At 36.7% G+C, this 21,599-nt stretch overlaps 1 protein-coding gene across 1 annotated transcript; it reads left to right on the top strand.

Moving 5' to 3' along the window:
• The first annotated feature begins 613 nt into the window (after positions 1–613).
• LOC143600850 (uncharacterized) lies at positions 614–19,598 on the top strand. Its single transcript, XM_077078408.1, has 16 exons — positions 614–962; positions 4,181–6,502; positions 6,582–6,981; positions 7,391–7,619; positions 7,695–7,859; positions 8,695–8,967; positions 13,247–13,492; positions 13,573–13,935; positions 14,554–15,825; positions 15,902–15,958; positions 16,506–16,880; positions 17,267–17,490; positions 18,287–18,420; positions 18,497–18,757; positions 18,835–19,013; positions 19,110–19,598. Exons 1-16 carry the CDS (start codon positions 614–616, stop codon positions 19,203–19,205), a joined length of 6,945 nt encoding a protein of 2,314 aa, XP_076934523.1. The 3' UTR covers positions 19,206–19,598.
• Positions 19,599–21,599: the final 2,001 nt, after the last annotated feature.

Here is a 21,599-nt window from a genome sequence, read left to right as displayed (position 1 = left end):
ATCCATCCAAACCTGTTTTTCGGTGAATCGATGATTAATCGAGCATGTATTGATGATTTCGAGATCTTGTGATGTGATTTTATGGATCAATTTCATGAATATAGATATTTTTGTATGTTAAGGATTATTGCATTTTATCTTTTATTTATCTACATATATAATTTAATAAAAAAAATATACATTCAGGACTATTGGGATGTTGGGCCGGGGTCGGTCGATCACCCGCCCCTGCCTCATAGTCAGCCTTTGTTGGTAACGAAGGCTTGGTTCAGTACATGCACGATATCATTACCAAATTCGGTTAATACCGGTCCTAATACCGATCATAATCACGAATTCCATTATCCTGATTTTCTTAAAAACCTGGTATTGTTACCGGTACCAAAATACTCGCATATGTACAGGTACGTTCCTGTTCGTGTTCGGTACCGGTTGCTCGTCCCTAGTTTTTTTATTTTAATTCCCAATCCTTAATTCTTAAAAAACTTGGTTGAAATACATTTAGCACTACAACACCGTTAGCAAAAATCCGATACCGTAAAGTATTGTCGTCTGATGCTTATTACCTCAGTCACCAACCCACCGGAAAACAAAAACAAATAATTAAAACCCGATGCACCACCAACCCACCGTCACCGTAAACTCCGATCTCAACTTCCACCTAATTAAATCCGATACCATCCCTCCCGCCCCAACCCGACCCGAATCCGCCATCGACTGGTTACCGGACTATTTAGGCCACGCATGGATAGCCTACGCCGCCTCATCACTTCTCGTCATCTCTCACTTTCCGGTTTCATCCGAAACTGATCCGGTTTTCCGGCAGGTGATTGAGGTTTCGGCTGATGGTTACGGTGACGTGTCGGCGGTGGCGTGGTCTCCGGATACTACGACGTCGTCGTGTGGTGAAGTAGCCGCGGGCTTGGAGAATTGTGTCGGTGTGTTTTCGCATAGTTCGGAAGGTTAGTGTTGGTTTGTTCGGGTTTTCGGTTATGCTACTGTTGTAATTGAGTTGTTACTGACTGTTAGTTATATGAATTGAGATCCTAACTGATAATAAGTAAATTTTAGGGTTCATTTTATAGGTTTGGATAAAATGCAAATTGAATTAGCGTGCTAATTGTGAGATCCAAGTAGTGTAATTATAGTGTAGTGTAATTAAAGCATAGGGTGATTACACTACAATACAATTACATAATTACACTACTTGATTCTCATAGTTAGTACGTTAATTTAACTTGTATGTTAACGTTCCCCTAATTTTATACTACTGTATTAATTGAGTTGTTATTGACTGTTAATAGTCGAGCCAGGGTGATTTCGAGCTCGAGCTTGAAATTAAACAAGGCAGCTCAGCTAGGACTGAGCTCGATTTTGAAGTTAAACGAGCCTAAGAGCGAGCTAACGAGCCAAAACATGGTCGATTTTGGCTCGGTTACAAAAATGAGCCAACTAAGCTCAGGTTGTTTCAAATTAAGTTTTTTTAAGCTAGTTTTATTTGAGGTTTTATCGAGCGAGCCACGATCCCGAGCTTTTTGAACAGTCCTAGACTTAATATCATGGAGTTAAGATTTTAACTGACGTTATATTGCAATTGACTTTGATGTGTAACTAACTAACTAACTATATGTGCCAATTAACAACAGTAGAAGGACTTAGAACATTAGATAGTAGAAAGAGAGTACTGCATTGGTGTTTATTATTATTTGATGTTAATGATTTAAAGGTTGTTAGGTTAGATAATAGACAGATCTGTGTAGATCAGGAGGTGGTGAATGTTCATGATTACACTAGTGACATCGGTTTGAACCAAACGCAAACACTCGCTTCCGATGCCAACGTGAAAGTGACTCTTTTATTTTATGTGAATACAAGATGCAAAGAAACTAATAAGCCTAAGGGTTAGGGACACCTCCTCCATGGAGGATCGGTTTATTTGGTACCAATCTCCAGTCCAAAGCACCCAAACCAAGTCTCATAGCAGATCTCCCTAGCAAAAGTCGGTTTCTTAAAACCTATTGTACTACTGTTTTAATTGAGTTGTTATTGACTCTTAATTTCATGGAATTGAGATCCTAAATGACAATATATATATATACTGCAATTTATGTTTAACTAGCAACTATATATGCCAATTAACAGCCCTAGAAGGACTTTGAACATTAGATGCTAGATTAGATAATAGACAGATCTGTGTAGATTAGGAGGCAGTGAATGTTAAAGATTACATAAGTGAAATCGGTTTGAACCAAACACAAACACGCGCTTCTGAACGTTAGTCTGTGTAAACCTTAGCTACTGGTTTAATTGAGTTGTTGGTTGTTTTTTATATGGAATTGAAATGATGGTCTTAATTTTTACCCTGTCTTCCTGTTGCGCATCTCCTGCTGCAGCCGTTTCTGATATTGCAGCTCTCTCTTTTCCTTACGTCGCAGCCACAGTGCCTTCTCCATGCAGGATCGGTTTACTTGGTACCAATCTCCAAAGCACCCCAACCAAGTCTCATAGCAGATCTCCCTAGCAAAAATCGGTTTCTTAAAATCTGTTACTGTTTCATGCAATTTATGCTGAACTAGCAACTATATATGCCAATTAACAGCCCTAGAAGGACTTTGCACATTAGACGCTACGTTAGATAATAGACAGATCTGTGTAGATTAGGAGGCAGTAAATTTTAAAGATTACACTAGTGAAATCAGTTCGAACCAAACACAAGCACTCGCTTCTGCTTCCCAGGTCATTATTCGTTAAAAATTTTGGGCTGAAGGCGAGACAAAATTTGGGCCTTTAGTTAAAAGAGTTTTATTTTGGCCTTAAACAAATAAATATTTTAATGGGATAATTGATTATGATTTGAATTGCGCTTTTTATTTAAATATATAATCTTTTTTTTTTAATTCGAGCCCACAAGGGTGAATTCGGGGACGGTCACCCTCCCCGCTCCCCCTCAAAGCGGGCCTTGCTGCTTCCAACACGAAACGACTATTTACTTTTATGTAATCGAAAAACGAATACAAGATGCAAAGAAACTAATAACGCTAATAAGCCTGATACAGGCAAACAACTTAACGAACACGAAAACTAGGAATTAGAAAATTTAAGGTCAATTTTATGCTGCTAGTTTAATTGAAATGTTAATTGGCTGTTTGTGACATGAAATTGAGATTCAAATTGATAAAATACTTGCAATTGAATTGATGCCTAATTATGTACACCAAGCAATAACCCTGGAAGGATTTTGAATATTCGATGTCAATGGTTAAAACTTGAAACATTAGTAGGTTTGAAATTGGACAGATCTGTGTAGCATGGGGCAGTGAACACTAGATAGTGAACTGTAAACTAAGATTGCTTGAGTATAAGATGCTATCTTTGCTGATTATGTAAGAGATCTAGTTCTTAAGGTTCTCACTAGTATTTTTTTGTTTGATGAGAATTGACGGGTGAACTGTCTATATGTTGGCTATCTTTTTACTATCTTAACACCTTTCTTTGTATGCCTAAGATTTGAGCCTCAAGTATTGCAATGTCAAACCTCCAAGGGGGTGGCGTAGTGGTAAGCGTTTGAGTCCCTCTAGCAAAGGCTTTAGGTTCGAATCTAGCTTCCACTGGTTTTCTGCCTTTAATCCCCTTGACAAAATCCTGCAATTGATCTCTAACTGTATACACCAATTAAGTAATCAACAACCTTAGAAGCACTTTGTACTTCAAATGCTAGATAGATAGTATTTCGGTGTTGTTTGTAAGGGTTACTAGGCTAATAATAGGCAGATATGTGTAGATCAGGAGACACTAAGTGTTAAAGATTACACAAGTGAAATTGGTTCGAAGCATCCAAGACGAAAGCAAATTTTGTTTATTTAATTGACAAATGAATACAAGATGCAAAGAAACTAATAAACCTAACAAGCCTTATACAGGCATACAACTCAAGGAACATTGAAACTAGATATTAGGAAAGACAATCAATCTCTAGTTCTATCAAACTTTGAAATAATAAATTAATTTAACTATTAATTCTAGACTTTTGATCTCTTCCAAACCACCCCTTCGAGATCAACTAAACTACCCTTATCGCCAAGTATTGCACTCGTTTAATAGTGAACACAAGATACTGAACGTTAACTTTTTACTCTCAAATTTGAATGTTGTGCATTTGAACTTTGTTACTCATATTCAGGTTCTTTTTGTTGGAGGCAGACTGCAATACTCGTGCAAGCCACAAAGGTTGAAGCCATCAAATGGACCGGTTCAGGAGACGGTCTAATATCAGTTGGAAATCATATTATTTTATGGAAAAAGAACGAGCTCTCATGGGAAATATATTGGAAATTCAAACCCGAGTTTCCTCAATCTTTAATATCCACCTCCTCATCCATTGAAGGCCCGTTTGCAACAGCACCTCTAAACAAACATTCCACATCAGTATTAATTTGTGATGGAAAATCAAAATGCATCAAAACCGAGCTCCATCATCACGTAGCAGTTTCCATGATCCAATGGAGGCCTCTAGTAGTTAACCGATGGAAAGAGAAACCAAAACACCCGTTAAAGCTCGTTTTGTTAACATGTTGTGATGATGGAACCGTAAGGTTGTGGAGTGAGATCGATGATGGGCGGGCCCGGAAAACTGGCAGACCAAACGGGTTAACCTTTCGAGTTTCTGCAACGATAGAGATAAATCAAACAGTAAATGGCAATTTGGGCTCAAATGTATTTGTAAGATGGGCCACTGAGCTTGACGGTATCGTTAATATCAGCAATGACGGTAGTCAATATTTTCCTTCGGAAGAATATCACGTTGGCAAACCGGGAAAATGTGATTGGTTAATATGTTTCGGTCCTCAAACGCTTATAACTTTCTGGGCTGTTCATTGTATTGATGATATTTCCCAGTTAAGGTTCCCACGCATTACATTGTGGAAAAAACGAGAATTATCGGGTTCTAAGACCGAAACAAGCTTCCCACTTCACAAATCTGTTATATCAAGAAACGGGTTTTTTGGCCCGCCAGATGTATCCTCTGTGATTCACTTATTACCATGTAATCATTTAATATGGTCACAGTTGTATAAACAAACATCATCAGAAGACTCACTTTCGTCAATTGCTAAAAGAAGTTTAAACATAAATGGTCATACTGGAAAGATTTTGCAAATTGAATGGCATCCTCATGTTAGTTATCCTGGACTTGCGGTTTCTTTGGATGTCAGCGGAGTGATATTGTTTTGGTCTTTTTCCAATAGTGCAATGGGCTTACCATTAAACTCGGGCTGCAAGCTTATTGGACAGTTTGTAGGTCATGATTCTCAATGCAAATACACCAACTTGAAGTGGGCTCCACTGATAATAGATGATCATAGGGTTCTGTTAATGGGACATGCTGGTGGCATAGATTGTATTTCAGTCAAAGTTAGTCAAAATGAGGATTCTATTTTGTGTAATAAACTGTTTACTATTCCTTTCACTTCTAGTAGTGACGAAAGTGGGCCTACAAGTATTTGGTCAACTTTTTTTACTTCTGATTGTAACAAGTTTATGGTGTTAGCTGTATGGAAAGATCACTTTCAGGCATTGTCATGGGAAATCACTATTCACCATTCGGAAGTTGGCTTTAAGGAGACTGCAGAAACCGCCGCATATTCGTTTGAAAGTGAGATTTTCGGGAAGAAATATTTTATACTTGTTGATTGTAGCTCGTCTTTGTTCCCAAATCCTTACAATCGTGATAATGTTACAAGTTTTGCTAGTGGAGTGTTTCACGATCGTGTTTCATATCACTTAGTTACTGGCTGTTTTGATGGTAGTTTAAAACTATGGAGAAGTGGTGATGAAGAGTGGGAATTAGTAGGCGCGGTTGCTGCACATGTGGGGCCCGTGACAAGAGTAAGTGTAACCGATTGTGGTAGAAAGATTGCTACTGTATGTACCAATGGCGGGTCAAATGACCATAGTACCCTTCACATATGGGAACCCGTATCCCTTGGAGAAAATGGGAGTTTTTTACTTGAAGAAAGCATGAATCTTGATGGTCCAGTGGTAAGATTAAGTTGGTTAACAATAGGTAACGGTCAGTTAATACTTGGAGTCTGTTTTCCGAATGAAGTTCAAGTGTACTCCGTGAGGCGCTGTGAAGGTCATATAACAGAAAAGTCAAAGGATAGTAACATGTGGTTTTGTCTTGCTAAAAGTCAGACTGGCCCTCCAATCTTTGACTTCATATGGGGGCCTCAAGCAACAGGTGTGATCGTTCATGATGGCTATTTTTGTCTTTTAAGCCATTGGTTACTTCCACACAAACACATGTCCAAATGTACACTACCTCAAATTGCTAGTGATTCTGATACTCATGATTTTGAAAAGTGTTCTATAAAAATGAACACAGAGAAATATTATGATATTAAGGAAATTGGTTTATCGAATATTTTGGAAATAACCGCACGTGTTGCTGGATCTCTACCTACCTACCATCCTGAAGCACTTTTAGTCAATATTTATTCAGGTACTTTAAACTGGTTGAGTATTTATAAGGTGGTTGTGGATATTCTAATATTCTAATATTACATAATTAATGTATTCAGGCAACTGGAAACGTGCACAAAGCACCCTCCGACATCTGTTGGAACATTTATCTTCTAATAATGCTGATTTGAAAAGGATTCCCCAAATGAGTTTGTCAGAGTATGTTGAAGGACTTTTTTCAGAAAAGTCAAACAGTAAAGCGTTTACATGGGATTCTAATCCTAGTTTAGGTCAATTCGATTATTCTTCATGGGATTCTAATGGTTCCACGAATTCGAATTCGAGTTCTTCAAGATCTGGACTGAGTGGACTCAGTGAGTCACTTGAGAAGTTGCAGGATGTTTCAACCATTACTAACACTGAAAAGATGCAAATTCTTGCGGTTGTTGATCTACTTGATGAAATTAGTAATTCAAATGCGTCTTCACCATATGGTGGTTTCGATGAATCTGGTCGAAGGTAATTATATCATTTATATACTTTTAATGATGCATTTGTTCTAAGATTTGAGCCAAGTGGATCCGAGCCTGAGCTGATCCTGAACCCGAGCCTGACTAGACTCGACCTCGACTCGTTTAACTTACGAGGGCTCAGCTCGTATCAAACTCTATTTCTAAAGCTCGAGCTCAGTTTGTTTATCATACGTCAAGTAATCTATGTATGTTTTTATTTATTTTTATATATATATTTAAATATATATATTCTAAGGGAAATATCATAAAAATTCAACATACTATCTATTTTTCTTAGAAAAGTCCCTTTTTGCATATTAAAGTCCTATGAGCGACTTGGTTCATTTACACTTCTAGATTTAAGTTTTAATTTCAACTAGTTATAGTTAATGCCTTTTTCACTCTACTTTTTTAAGGTTTTGGGTTGCAGTAAGATTTCAGCAGTTGTATTGTGCAAGAAGAGTAGGGAAGTTGCCATCAGTGGGAGAGTTGACCATTGACTCGGGCCTTATTGCCTGGGCTTTTCACTCTGACTGTCAAGATAGTTTATTTGACTCTTTTTTTAACAATGATTCATCTTGGCAAGAAATGCGCAAAATGGGTGTTGGATTTTGGTACGCAAACAAAACACAGTTGCGAGTTAAGGTACTATTTCATAAGTCAAGACTTGATGTTATACTTTTTGTAAAAAAAAGTCAATAATCATTTTCTTTGTTGCAGATGGAGAGACTAGCAAAACAGCAATATTTGAAAAATAAGGATCCGAAAGCTTGCACACTTCTTTACATAGCTTTGAATAGAGTGCAAGTTTTAGCAGGTCTTTTTAAAATCAGTAAAGATGAAAAAGATAAACCGCTAGTGGCATTTCTTTCACGTAATTTCCAGGTTAGTCAAATCGTTAGTTGATCTTTTTAACAAGGGAAAACATCAAGCAATAGTAACGTCTTTTCCACAGTAACACCTTTGTGGTCTAATGTTTAAAAGTTGCAAGTTCGAGGGTTGAGGTTTCAGTTTTGTAACAAGTTTGTGGTCTTAGGCTAACTTCAGTTAACGTTTTTTGTTAACCTCATGTAAAATGATGATTTTATCCCTTGTAACAAAATTTAATAGAAGTAATATCTAAAATGTAAATTAAAGGAACCATTTATGTAATTTACCAAAAAAGAAAAGCAAATAAGCAAATTTTCAAAATTGAGGAAAACGAAACATTTATTTTATTGTTTATATTTCAAACCAAAAGGACCCAATTACAGTAGAGAAGCAGGTAAGCATGCAACAAGCTGCGCCACCGCCCCCTTTTGAATGGCAAATCCGATCCTACTGAAAACATAGTTATAGTTTCTCGGCGTCGATAAGTTACTGTGCACGACCTGCTGGACTCTTTTCAGAATCGTAGCAGCATCGGGTGCAAGGGAGCCAAATGTATCCAAAAGCAAAAGGAATGAAGGCTTGTTGATTCTCGGCATAGGCCTTCTCATGCTTAACAATTTTTCCTGAATCTTGATTACTATTTTGGTGTTTCATTTGTTTCACTTAAACTAAAAAAATGAACATATATTTAAAAAATCATATAAAATTGGAACACGAGGAACAAAATAACATTTGAGTGAGACTTTACTGATACACTTAAGAAATTTGGTGACTATTGTGTAAAATTACCCCTTTTAACAATTATCATGAAATTTGCTTTATTTGAAAATGTTGAATTTATTTGGCACAGGATGAGAAAAATAAGGCTGCTGCTTTGAAAAACGCTTATGTGTTAATGGGAAGACATCAATTAGAGCTTGCGGTTGCTTTCTTTTTGCTCGGAGGTGATACTGCTTCTGCTATCAATGTTTGTACAAAAACTCTTGGAGATGAACAGCTTGCTCTTGTAATTTGTCGTCTTGTTGAAGGATATAATGGTCCATCTGAACACCATCTTATATCCAAGTTCCTGCTTCCATCCGCTTATGAAAATGGCGACTACTGGAAATCAAGCATTCTTGAGGTCATAATTTCTAACTATTTTATCTTTTTAATTTTTGCTTATTTTAAGTTGGAAAAATGACCACATGTTTAACTCTAGAGAAAGAAGCCAGAAACTCTATAGAAACCTTAAGTGAGGTCTAGGCCTATAAACGTATCGAACATTCAGTGAATCGTTGTTGGGAAGTTCGTATATTTTGTTTGTTTAATAAATGAACATTGTTGGACTAAGTAATTTATGTTTATAATTCTAGCGGGTCCAGTTTGTAATATTTAGCTCTTTATAATGAGCTCCTATGTATTCTCTTTCAATCAATACAAAGTTATTGCAACCTATCGGTTCATCTTGGTATCTAGAGCCAAGGGCATCCCAACCATCACCAGCCCTCCTTCTCTGGCCAACTTTTTTTTTTCCTGATCAACCCATGGCAGCCCTACAACCGTTCTCTTCTGCTGAGAAAACTGGCCATAACAGACTCAAATTCCCTTTTACCCTTACCCCTACCAACTATGGGTATTGGAAAGCAATGCTTGAACCCTTTCTGAACACAAATTATCTATTTGATTATGTCAATTGAACTATTCCCTGTCCAGCCCCAGAAATTCCTATTGAACCGACCAAAGAAGGAGAATCCTCCACCACCGACAACCCTAATTATCTTCGGTGGATCGCTAATGATGCGCATGTTCGAATGCTAATTTTGTCCACCATATCCGAGGCCTCTTTTCAACATGTCCAAGGAACAACTTCTAGGGATCTTTGGCTTTCCTTGGAACGGGCTTATGCACCCCACACAGCCTCAAGAGAATTTACCTTGAGAACTCAATTACTTCGGATCATGATGAAGGGAGACGAAACACCTATTGCTTATTTGTCCCGTGTCATGGAGTACGCTTCTGCCCTGGCAAATATTGGCGAGCCCATGAAAGATAAGGATCTAATCATGCTTACACTTTCTGGTCTGCGTGATGAATACAGCAGGCTCAAATCCACTCTGTTGGCTCGCCACCCACCGATTACCTTCAACGAACTCCCGGGCCTGCTCTCTGACCATGACTTCATGCTGCACAAACCGCTATCTGATGTCTCTGGTACCCCCTCTCATGTTTTTGCTGCCACCACAGGTACCCCTGTTCATAATAACAATAATACATCTTCATTTACACAATTACAACAATTAGCATCCCAACTCAGTTATCAATTGAATCCGATCAGCCAACCTATCTCTCCACCACAGGCCCTTTATGCCTCTCGTCCCACACCAAACCGCAACAACCGTCGGGGTTCTAACCGTGGAACTTACCGTGGCTCTAATAGGGGACGTGATAACAATAGATCTGCCCCATCACGCCAATTTGCATGGGCCTCAACCCAAAACTGGATCCACTTCTGGGACAACTTGGCTCCCGGACACAGGTGCTAATGGCCATGTCACCCCAGACCTTTCAAATCTTGACAACTCCGAAGCTTATTCAGGTATTGACTCACTCCATGTTGGTGACGGTAAGCCCTTACCCATCTTGCACATTGGTTCTTCCAAATTTTTCTCTCCTAATAAAACATTTATAATGTCTGATATTCTTCACGTACCTACCATTAAAAAGAACTTATTATCTGTTCAACAATTCTGCCTAGATAATAATGTTTATTTTGAATTTCACTCTTCTTTTTTTGCTGTGAAGGACGAGTCTTCACACACTACCCTTCTCATGGGTCCAAGTGATAACGGACTCTATTCGCTTCGCCTCCCTCAACTTAAGCCTGTTCTCAAGCAAGTCTTCACAGCAACTAAAGCACCATCTGACGTTTGGCATCAACGTCTCGGACACCCTCATGAACGTGTTTTTCATATGCTTGTTTCAAATAATTTCTTACCTGTTTCTAATAAATTGTGTTCTTGTTTATGCACTGCTTGTCAAATGGGGAAATCCTCCAAACTTACTTTGCATAATTCTAAATTTCAAAGTCGTAATGTTTTGGACTTAATTTACTGTGATGTTTGGGGACCTTCCCCTACTGTTTCTTGTGATGGACATCGGTTTTTTTATTATGTGTTGACCATCATTCACGTTTCATGTGGTATTATCCGCTTGTTAAAAAAAATCAGATGCTTTTGCCACATTTACCAACTTTGTCACCATGGTCGACCGACAGTTTAATACCAAATTAAAAGGTGTGCAATCTGATTGGGGGGGAGAGTTTCGTAACCTTTCTCCCTTCAACAGATTTGGTATAATTCATCGCCGTTCATGTCCATACACTAGTGAACAGAATGGAATTGTTGAACGCCGGAATCGTCATGTGGTGGAAACAGGGCTTGCTCTCCTTGCCCATTCTTCTCTTCCACCTCGATTCTGGAAATTGCCTTCGAAACCGCTGTCTATCTCATAAATCGTCTTCCATCCAGAACTTCTTCAAATAAATCTCCTTTTCACCACCTTTTTAATCGCAAACCAGATTATTCCTTCCTTCGCATTTTTGGGTGTCAATGCTTCCCCTATTTACGCCCATATAACCGTCACAAAATGGATTTTAGATCCACACCTTGCGTTTTCCTCGGTTACAGTCCTCACCACCACGGTTATCGTTGTCTTGACCCCGCAACAGACAAAAAATATATTGTTAGACATGTGCGTTTCAATGAAACAGTTTTCCCTTTTCAGGTTCCTGTTTCCTCACCATCCCAATCAGCTGCTACAGCTGCTACCTCTGGTTCTCCATATGTATCCATCTTTCCTGACCCCATTCCACATACCACTCCAGATCCTATAAACATTAATTCATCTCCTAGCACTACTACTGATAACCCACCATCACCACAACCCTTTACTGCCTCATCCTCTCCTCAATCCTCGCCTTCCACGGCCCCAAATTCCTCTACTTCCCAACAAATTATTCCTACTCCACCTCCATCCCCTCCACGGTCTCGTCCAGCTAACTACGCCAAAACCCTAAACGCACTACTCGCTATAACCCATCTGCCTACACAACTACTTCTTCCTCACCATCCATCGAACCTACCTCGTTTACCGTTGCCAACAAATCCCCGGAGTGGCGTCTCGCCATGACCGAGGAGTTTACAGCACTTTGTAAGAACGGGACATGGTCTTTGGTTCCTTATGTCCCTAATACTAATGTTGTTGATTGTAAGTGGGTGTATAGGTTGAAGACAGATCCACAAGGCATGGTAACTAGGCATAAAGCACGCCTTGTTGCCAAAGGGTTTACTCAACAGCATGGCGTAGACTATCATGAGACCTTTAGTCCCGTTGTCAAAGCCACAACAATCAGGGTTCTTTTATCCCTTGCTGTGACAAACGCTTGGTCTCTTCGCCAACTAGATGTTCAAAATGCATTCCTACATGGTGACTTGAATGAAACAATTTATATGAAGCAACCACCAGGCTTTGCTTTACTGATCCAAGTAAACCAAATCATGTATGCCTTCTTCATAAGTCTCTTTATGGGCTCAAACAAGCCCCGCGGGCATGGTTTTATCGGCTATCCAATGTTCTGATTCAACTTGGTTTCCGAGGATCAAAGACAGATCCTTCATTATTTATTATGAACAACCATGGCAATCTTGTTTATGTGCTTGTATACGTTGACGACATTATTATCACCGGAAACAACCCGAGTGTCGTTAACAACATTATTACTCAGCTGAGCTCCACTTTTGCCATTAAGGATCTGGGCAGACTTCATTATTTTTTGGGAATAGAAGTTCTTCATCATAACAAAGATCTCATTTTGTCACAAAGAAAGTATTTTTTGGACTAAGTAATTTATGTTTATAATTCTAGAGGGTCCAGTTTGTAATATTTAGCTCTCTATAATGAGCTCCTATGTATTCTCTTTCAATCAATACAAAGTTATTGCAACCTATCGGTTCATCTAACATGAACATGAACACGTCTCGTTCGCTCATTTATGTTCATGAGCGTCCGTTCATTTAAATTCGTTTATGTTCATTTGTTTACGTTGATTTAATCGGTTCTAGCTCTGCAAGATCCGTTCATCTATGTTCGTGAACCGTTGCTTATACTCTCAATGAATGAGCATAAGTGAACACAAACACATTCATTTTCTTAACGAACAAGTACGGACAAGAAAGCCCTATTCATATAGTTGTTGGTGTGCGCGATCTGTTGTTCGGTTAAGTTAAACAAAAGAACACGAACATGCTCTGTTCGTGTTCATTTGGTTTGCGTTATTGCCTACTTGGGCCCGTGTACAAATAAACCCTAAAAATACAATATTAATAACTATATCTAAGATAAGTCTTTCCTGTAATTTTCAGTGGGTATTAGGGAATTACTCTAAAGCTTTCACGAGCATGCTTGGTGAGCAAGTTAATTCTCCCACCAATAAACTGGCCCTCTCATCCAACCATGCAGCATTTAAAGATTCGAGTGTCGGTCAATATTGTTTAATGTTAGCAACTAAAAACCAGATGAAGAATGCCATTGGAGAACAAAATACAGCAACTCTTAATAGATGGGCCATTTTGATGAGTTCTACTTCACTAAACAGATGCGGTTTACCTGTAATTTTCATCAAGCAATTATTTTTTTCATCCATCACAAAAACCCATTGAGTTATAATATTCCTTTTTGTTTTTTTTAGGTTGAAGCTTTGGAGTGTCTTTCATCTTCTATCAATACATTCAGTAGTTCTGAACAAAAAAGTATAATATCAGATAATTCAGAAACTCGAATTATTATGGAGAGACTGAATCCATCTTCGCATTCCTCAAATTGGACCTCAGCTGATGTGGCGTTGCCTGTGGTGTCACACACAAAATACAGTTTTGCGATGCAATACATTGCAAATTTGTTAACAACACATCCAAGTTGTCCACAAAATATCACACCATCATCTGAAGTGCAGTATAACACACTGATTTCATCTTTTGTAAACAAGTTAAACGCGGGGCTTGCGTATTTTGAGCAGAAGTATTCGTTGACCCGTGACCATCTGATTAACATGGTATTCACTTGTTTACTAACTACCATGTTTTCATATTATTGATTTATGAGTAGGGCTGTAAACGGACCGGACCGAACCGAACTGAACTGAATGAGGCCTTGTTCAAGTTCGTTTGTTAAGCTTTTGTTGGAAAAACTGACGGTTCGCGAACACATAATTGAATGAAAGTTCGTGTTTGTTAGTTAAGGAAATAAATTCGTTTGTGTCCGTTCGCTAACTTTTTAAAGAACATAAACAAACATATAGCGAGTTAAGTTAGTACAATAGTAAAAATTAAAAATATAAAAGATTTAAATGTTTGGATAATAAACTAAAAAATATAAAATATAAATTGTCTTTAAATTTAATGAACGAACATAAACAAATGAACATGAACGAACACAAACAAACGAACATAAACAAATACATTACCGAATGTTCACGATCATAAATGAACGAACATGACCTCTGTTCATGTTTGCTCATTTATTTGATTGAACAGAATTCCGTGTCCATGTTTGTTTGCTTATTAAACAAACTTCCCGCCACACAGTTCGCGGAACATTTGGTTTGTTTACAGCCTTATTTTTGACCGATTTTTTTGAAGTTTATTTTATTTCATTATTATTTTTTTTTCAGATTATTGTTTCTTTGTACAATCATGGCCTCATGTTCATAGCTTGCCATATATTGCAACATGACCATTTTGCATTGAATGGAAATCCATCCTACCCGACACTACCAAAGCTCATTTTAAAGGGTATTGAAGATTTTTCATTTTTATTCTCAAAATACAACACGGTTTGCATGATGAATTGCCGTGACACAAAACCGCATTCCATTCACACAAATACAGTAATTGAGAACAGGTATTCTTGGTTAAACTCGTGCAGGATTTATATGAAGGATTTACTATTATTAATCTCAAAGCTAAAAAGTGGGTTGAAACTGCTTGGTGATTCTTATGCCGAAAAGTTTCTTGATTTATGTGAATATTACTTATATTTCACATCAGCTTGGTTTCAAAAAGACCCTAAAACCCTTATTTATGTTTTGAAACCGATCATGCTTACATATTCAAATGAATCAGTATCGTTCGACTCTAATATGAAAATTTTGAAAGATTACGTTCCCAAATTATTTGAGTTGTTGGATTTAAATGAAATGGCGGTTTCGACTCTTGGATTAACGATACATGACCAAAATGGTCATGGTCATGGCATACCTGAAAAGGATAAATGGCAAATTATACGCGCGTCTTTGTGGGGCCTCATGTCGGGATTTCTAAAACACCAAATTGGTTTATTACCTATGAATCTTGAAGATAGTTACCCTGTTCACCCTCCATGCAAGCTTTCATCTTTCATGTCTAATGATAGTACAAACGAACAGTTACAGTTAGTGACAGTTGTTTTGGCTAAATTGCTGAAAGTGGAATCCGAGCATGCGTTATCTTATTGTGCAAAACAGCTGGCATCGTTTTTGCTGCAGAAAGTGAAAGATGAGTCAAATGAATCTACAGTATTGTGGTTGGAGAATCTGTGTAGGTCAACACCGATAACCAATTATCAGGGTCTTGGTCAAGGTGTTGACTTTGACTTTTCTAGAATAATGGATAACGAAGACGGGTTTTATACTTTCGAAGCTCTATGGAGTTTGTTTGATGATCATAAAATGCTGTGTGGAGATTTTGCGGTGGAATATTCAAAATGGTCACAGCTTATTAAACAGAAATGTTCTAAAGGATGGATTGATGTTTATACAACCATCACAGGGGATCATGATCATGAAGCTTCTGAAAATGACAGTCAAGAAGCTGTTGACCATTCTGTTGACCTATCTGTTGACCATAAACACACTCCTTTTCAGAAGCCTAAAGAAGTACATAAAATAAATGGAGAACTGCTCGAGGTAACCTTATTCTGTTACACTGGATTTACTCAAAATTACAGAGTTTATTCTTATTATGTTTTTTATTCTTGAACAGGCGTTATGCATCAACTCCATTGATCAACAACAAGCTGCAATTGCTTGCAACAAAAAGGTCAGAACTTGTTTTAATTTTTGTTCTTTATGTTCCTTATTGTTACGAATGTCTTGTTCCCTCATTTATGTCCGTTTGTTTTAGTTCATTTATGTGCGTTCATTTACGTTCATTCATCTGTGTTTGTTTATGTTCATTAGTTTTCATTTATTGGAGTTTGTTTGCATATATACTTATTAAAAAACTTTTTAGATCCATTACAGTTTAGTCTGTTTTTATGATATTCATGTTTACATCTAAATGTTCACTCATCTATGTTCATTTATTATGTTCACTTAGGTTCTTGAATCGTTTGTTTGTACTGTTAACGCCAAACATAAACAAACGCATTCATTTTCTAAGCGAAAGACACGAACAAGAAATCTCGTCTAATTGTTTGTGACCGATCGTTCATTCATTTGTTTGTTTTAGTTAAACAATGAACATGTTACATGCCCCATTTGTGTTTGTTTGGTTTATTTACCCCCTTTGAGTTGTTTTCCACCTCTACGTATTAAATTGAATTAATAGCTTTTATTTACATTCTTTTTACATGCAATCGATTCAGGGGATAATATTTTATAACTGGGAAGATGGTCGATCTTCGTTTGACAAGTCAAACTACATCTGGACAGATGTTGACTGGCCAACTGACGGGTGGGCTGGATCCGAGTCAACTCCAGTTCCAACATGTGTGTCTCCCGGCATCGTCCTCGGTAGCCGAAAGGGAACCCACCTTGGTTTAGGTGGGGCCACAATCGGTGTTGGTTTAGCAAAACCTGTAAGCACATCAAGTCTTGGTTGGGAGATTCAACAAGATTTCAAAGAACTCGTTGACCCGCCTGCAACTGTAGATAATATTAAAACACGCGCGTTTTCTAGTCACCCTTCTAGACCTTTCTTTCTTGTTGGTTCAAGCAATACGCACGTGTATTTATGGGAGGTACATCGTACATACATCTTTCATATTAAAGTTTAGGCTTAATTTCGTATAATAAAGGACTCTAAGTTAAAAATGGGTAAAAAAGGTTGAAGCTAAAAATGGGTAAAAAAAGTTGAAGCTAAAAATGGGTAAATAATCTTTGAAGTTAAAGATAGGCATATATGGAATTTTAAAGATTTTGAAAAGTAAGGGTAAAATGGTTATTTATTAAATTGTTTTTAATGAATTGGGTGTAGTTGATAGTTTAACTACTTTATAAGGGCATATATGATATGTTTAGTTTTTCAAGGGTATATAAGATATTGCCCCAAATTTACATAAATAAAGATATATTTGGAGTTGATAAGTTAATATTATTTATGGGTAATGTGTATGTTATGGTACAGTTTGGTAAAAGTACAGCTACAGCTACATATGGAGTTCTTCCTGCTGCAAATGTGCCACCACCATATGCTCTTGCGTCAATCTCAGCCGTTCATTTTGATCACTGTGGGCAGCGGTTCGCTACAGCCGCGTTAGATGGGACAGTGTGCACCTGGCAGCTTGAGGTTGGAGGGAGAAGCAATGTTCGTCCAACTGAATCATCTCTCTGTTTTAACAACTACGCATCGTATGTACATTTTCTCAAAATCTGGATTTAACAGTAGCTTCTATGCCTTTACACAAACACGTCGAACACAATGTGTTTGTGTTAGTTTGTTAAAGGTATAAACAAACGGTTCACATAAGTTAATAAACGAACATAACTGAGATAAAACCAATTAAAAAGTAAATGTGAACAATGTGTTGGGCCTAAACAGTAATTAAAACTAGAATAATTTTTTATGAACGTAAAAAAGTTAAATGAATATATTAACGAACGTAAACGAACGAACTTAAACTAACAATTATAAATGAACGTAAATAAATTTAATGGATGAACTTTCACAAACATAAATAAACAAACGAGACATGTGTTGATGTATGTTCATTTATTAAAATAAGTGAACATAAACGACCTTCCCACCGGATGGTTCATGAAAACTAAAACCTTCAGCCCTTTTGAGTCATTATGGATCCATTGTCTAACTCTTTTTGTCCTTAACATCAACTCTGTCAGATTCTTTTTGTTAGTTTTTTTCATGACTTGACCAAAATACCTGTTTATTAAATTCTTTTGGAGTGAACTAGTTAAAATGGGCTAGCTAAGTTCAAAATAACTTAATAAACAGGGGTAATTTGGTCATGTCATAAAAAAGTAACAGAAAAAATCTAACAGATTTGGTGATAAGGACAAAAGGAGTTAAAAAATGAAACCATAGTGACTCAAAAAGGGTTGAAAGTTTCAGTTTTTGGTCTGAACTAGTTAAAATGGTCAAACTGCAGGGGCGAAGACCGAACGTAACTCAATTTTTATTTTTTTGCAGGGACGTGACTTATGTTACTTCAAGTGGATCAATTGTGGCTGCAGCCGGTTACAGTTCCAATAACATTAACGTTGTTATATGGGATACACTCGCTCCACCCACCACGTCCCGAGCTTCCATCATGTGTCATGAAGGTTCGCAATTTATAAATTTGACACTTTAATGATTTATAATTTAAATTAGTTTTAACAACGTGTGCGTGTGTTTTAGGAGGGGCACGGTCCATTTGTGTATTTGCTGATGAAATAGGAAGCGGTTCAGTTTCTCCCCTAATTGTGACAGGCGGAAAAGGTGGAGACGTTGGCGTTCATGATTTTCGTTACATTGCGACCCGAAGACCGAAAAAACATAAAAGTTCTGATAATAATATTGAACAAAAATTCAGCGCGTCTTCAACTGCAGGCTTGCATAGTAAACACGGGGATCAAAACCGAAACGGGATGCTATGGTACATACCAAAGGCTCACTCTGGTAAGTTTTTGGCTTGACCCGTTACAATAAAACACAACCCGTTTATAAGTTTTAAACAAGTAAAATTTTGTTTGTAGGGAGTGTTACTAGAATAGCAGCTATTCCAAATACTAGTTTTTTCTTAACTGGAAGTAAAGACGGAGATGTGAAGCTTTGGGATGCTAAAAGGGCGAAATTGGTATATCACTGGCCGAAAATGCATGAGAGGCATACTTTTATTCAGCCTAGCTCAAGAGGGTTTGGAGGGGTTGTTAGGGTATGACATTTTTACCCTTTTGGTTTGATTTATTTTTTAGTGAATAATATGATGAGGTATACACTTGAATTTTGAATCAAGTTTGAAACACTGCAGGCTGCTGTGACAGATATTCAAGTTGTTTCAAATGGGTTTCTTTCGTGTGGTGGTGATGGTTCGGTTAAGCTAGTTCAACTTAGAGATATACTATGACCCCCTATCGGTATTGTTTCGAATTAAGCCGATTTCTTGTGCCTTTTTGGCTATACTTGAGTAGCATGTGTGTATGTGTGTGTATATAATATATAGGATAAATCATGAAATTCTTGGGGGTTTTTTTTGTATTAAATTTATTATTTAACAAAATACTTATAATTTTATTTTCTATTTGTTTTTATTTTAAGAACAATTATTCTGTCATTGCATGAAGGAAAACATGTGGGGATCAGAAAGTTGCGTGAAGCATTAACAAAACCGTTGTGTATACATACAAATGATAATAATTGGATTAAGCTTGCTTTTATTTTTTTAATCACAAGATAATTTTGTAATTGCTGGTGATATATATAATAAAAGTAGTTTGTAGAAGTGGGTTACCAAAGTTTATAAAAAAAACATATAAAATTTTATATTGGTATTAGTTATAGATGGAAGCATGGAAATGGGTGAAATATAACGCAGATATATTTAGATTGGTGGTTGCCGGTGACATGACTGGGAGTGGTTGGTGGTGATGTATGTTAGTTGTGGGTATGGGAGGTCAGGGTTAGCTTTAAGCTCAGTTTAGGCTTAAGCAAACTTCTATAAGTTAACTCGGACACTAGTGTGTTTGAATGGAAGCTCATGTTTGAAAATAGACACTTGTGCTGACAGTATGGCTTCTGATTAGTTTAAAAGGACATCGAAGTGGCTCGTGTTTTGACCATAACATGGGCCAAGATGCTCATGATTGGGTGAACATGTTTTAAACAATACAAAAAAGAATTAAAAGGGTTGAGAAAATTGGAGGTTATATAAGTGGTCATGCATTAAGATAAAATTGATGTGGGTATTAGGTTATAATCATCAAAACCCGATCTATTGTCATCTTTAAACGTCTTATCATCAAGAACTTATCTTTAATCTTATTTAAAGGATTATCTGTGTTTGGAACTAAGAGACATAATAAGTTATCCTAAACTAAGTCCTATTGAAATATAAATAAAGTATTTAGGGTCTTAGTATTAAGCCCACATGCCTGGTTTATTTAATAAACTAAGTCCTATTGGAATATATTGTAACGTTTCATTTAATAAACGTTACAGTATATAGAGATAAACCAGAACCATGGACTTGATACTATAACACTAAATACTATATTCCAATACCACATCCTAATTAACTTTGAACACCGTCATTAACATAAAATTAATCTTTACTATATAATGAAGTTACATTTTTTTTAAAGGATAAAAAAGTTACATAGATATTAAGTTTCCTCTTGGTTTTGGTCATCGTAATTCAGACTCTCACCTACACACAAACTACTGCCGTCGGCGATACCATTTTTCGTCTAGATACTTCTTCAAACAACCTACATTTTTTCTATGTTTTTGTCTTTTAAAAATTATAACATACGGGTATTAATTTACAACATTCACATCAGATTCTCTATATAATTTCATCTCTAAATGATAGAGAAGAAAAGATAGAGTTTTCTTTAATTATGAACATTCATATCTCGTCCACCATTTTCATATCTCTTCCACCATCTTTAAATCTAAATTTACATTAAAAATCAACTATTTTTTAATACTTTTATTATCATTATCTTTTTTTTCTTCTTTAATCATAACTATTTTAAAAAAAATATTAAAAAATTTATAGAGTGTTATAAAAACGGCGCTGCTAAACTTACATCCCTTACATCTTTTGTACTAAATATACACCCCCTGAACTTATTAGATTAATTAATACCACCTCTTAACATTATTTATATACATATTAGTCCCTACAACATTTTTTTCACTTAATAATCTTCACTATATATATCATATTAAAAACTATCAAGTATTAATATTAATTTATATTTTTAGTATTAATATTGTAAATATTTATAATATCTTTTCTTTCATGTTAACAGTATATATATTTATAATATCCTTATTTTACCTCTTTTTTACAAGATAAACCCGAAACCATAAACCATAAACCCGAAACCTGAAACCCTAAACCCGAAAAACTTTTATGACAAGCAACCAGGGGAGTTCATTTAACCTGACCCTATAAAAACTTTTAAAACATACCGAAAAATCACTATATTATCTTTCTCACTATCATACTTTGATAGAAGATGGACAGATATGAATGCTGTTATGTGATCTAATTAAAAAATATAGTAATAAAATAAGTAGGTAGCAATGGATATTTTTATTGAATTGGGGAACTAGAAAAGGGATGGGAAACAGAGAATATTCAGAAGAGGTGAGAGAGAGAATACATAGTCAATAATCACTCATACCCTCACACCCTTATTTATTCATGCTGTAAGTTTGTTAGACTGAGGGGTGTAGGGGCTTCAACGGGGGCGCGAGCGGAGGCGCTAACACCACACCACCAGGGGCGCTA

Source organism: Bidens hawaiensis, unplaced genomic scaffold (assembly GCF_021521415.1).
Source record: "Bidens hawaiensis isolate Kalapana, Puna unplaced genomic scaffold, B.hawaiensis_p1.1 tig00054958_1, whole genome shotgun sequence".
Taxonomy (NCBI): Eukaryota; Viridiplantae; Streptophyta; class Magnoliopsida; order Asterales; family Asteraceae; genus Bidens; species Bidens hawaiensis.
This window is presented reverse-complemented; position numbering and strand designations above follow the sequence as displayed.

Bases quoted from the DNA above. Each gene is read 5' to 3' on its own strand.
- LOC143600850 (XM_077078408.1), top strand. From the start codon at position 614: ATGCACCACCAACCCACCGTCACCGTAAACTCCGATCTCAACTTCCAC. The intron at 13,936-14,553 runs GTATTCACTTGT...TTTTTTTTTCAG, and splicing joins GTGACCATCTGATTAACATG to ATTATTGTTTCTTTGTACAA. The intron at 18,758-18,834 runs GTAAGTTTTTGG...TTTTGTTTGTAG, and splicing joins CATACCAAAGGCTCACTCTG to GGAGTGTTACTAGAATAGCA.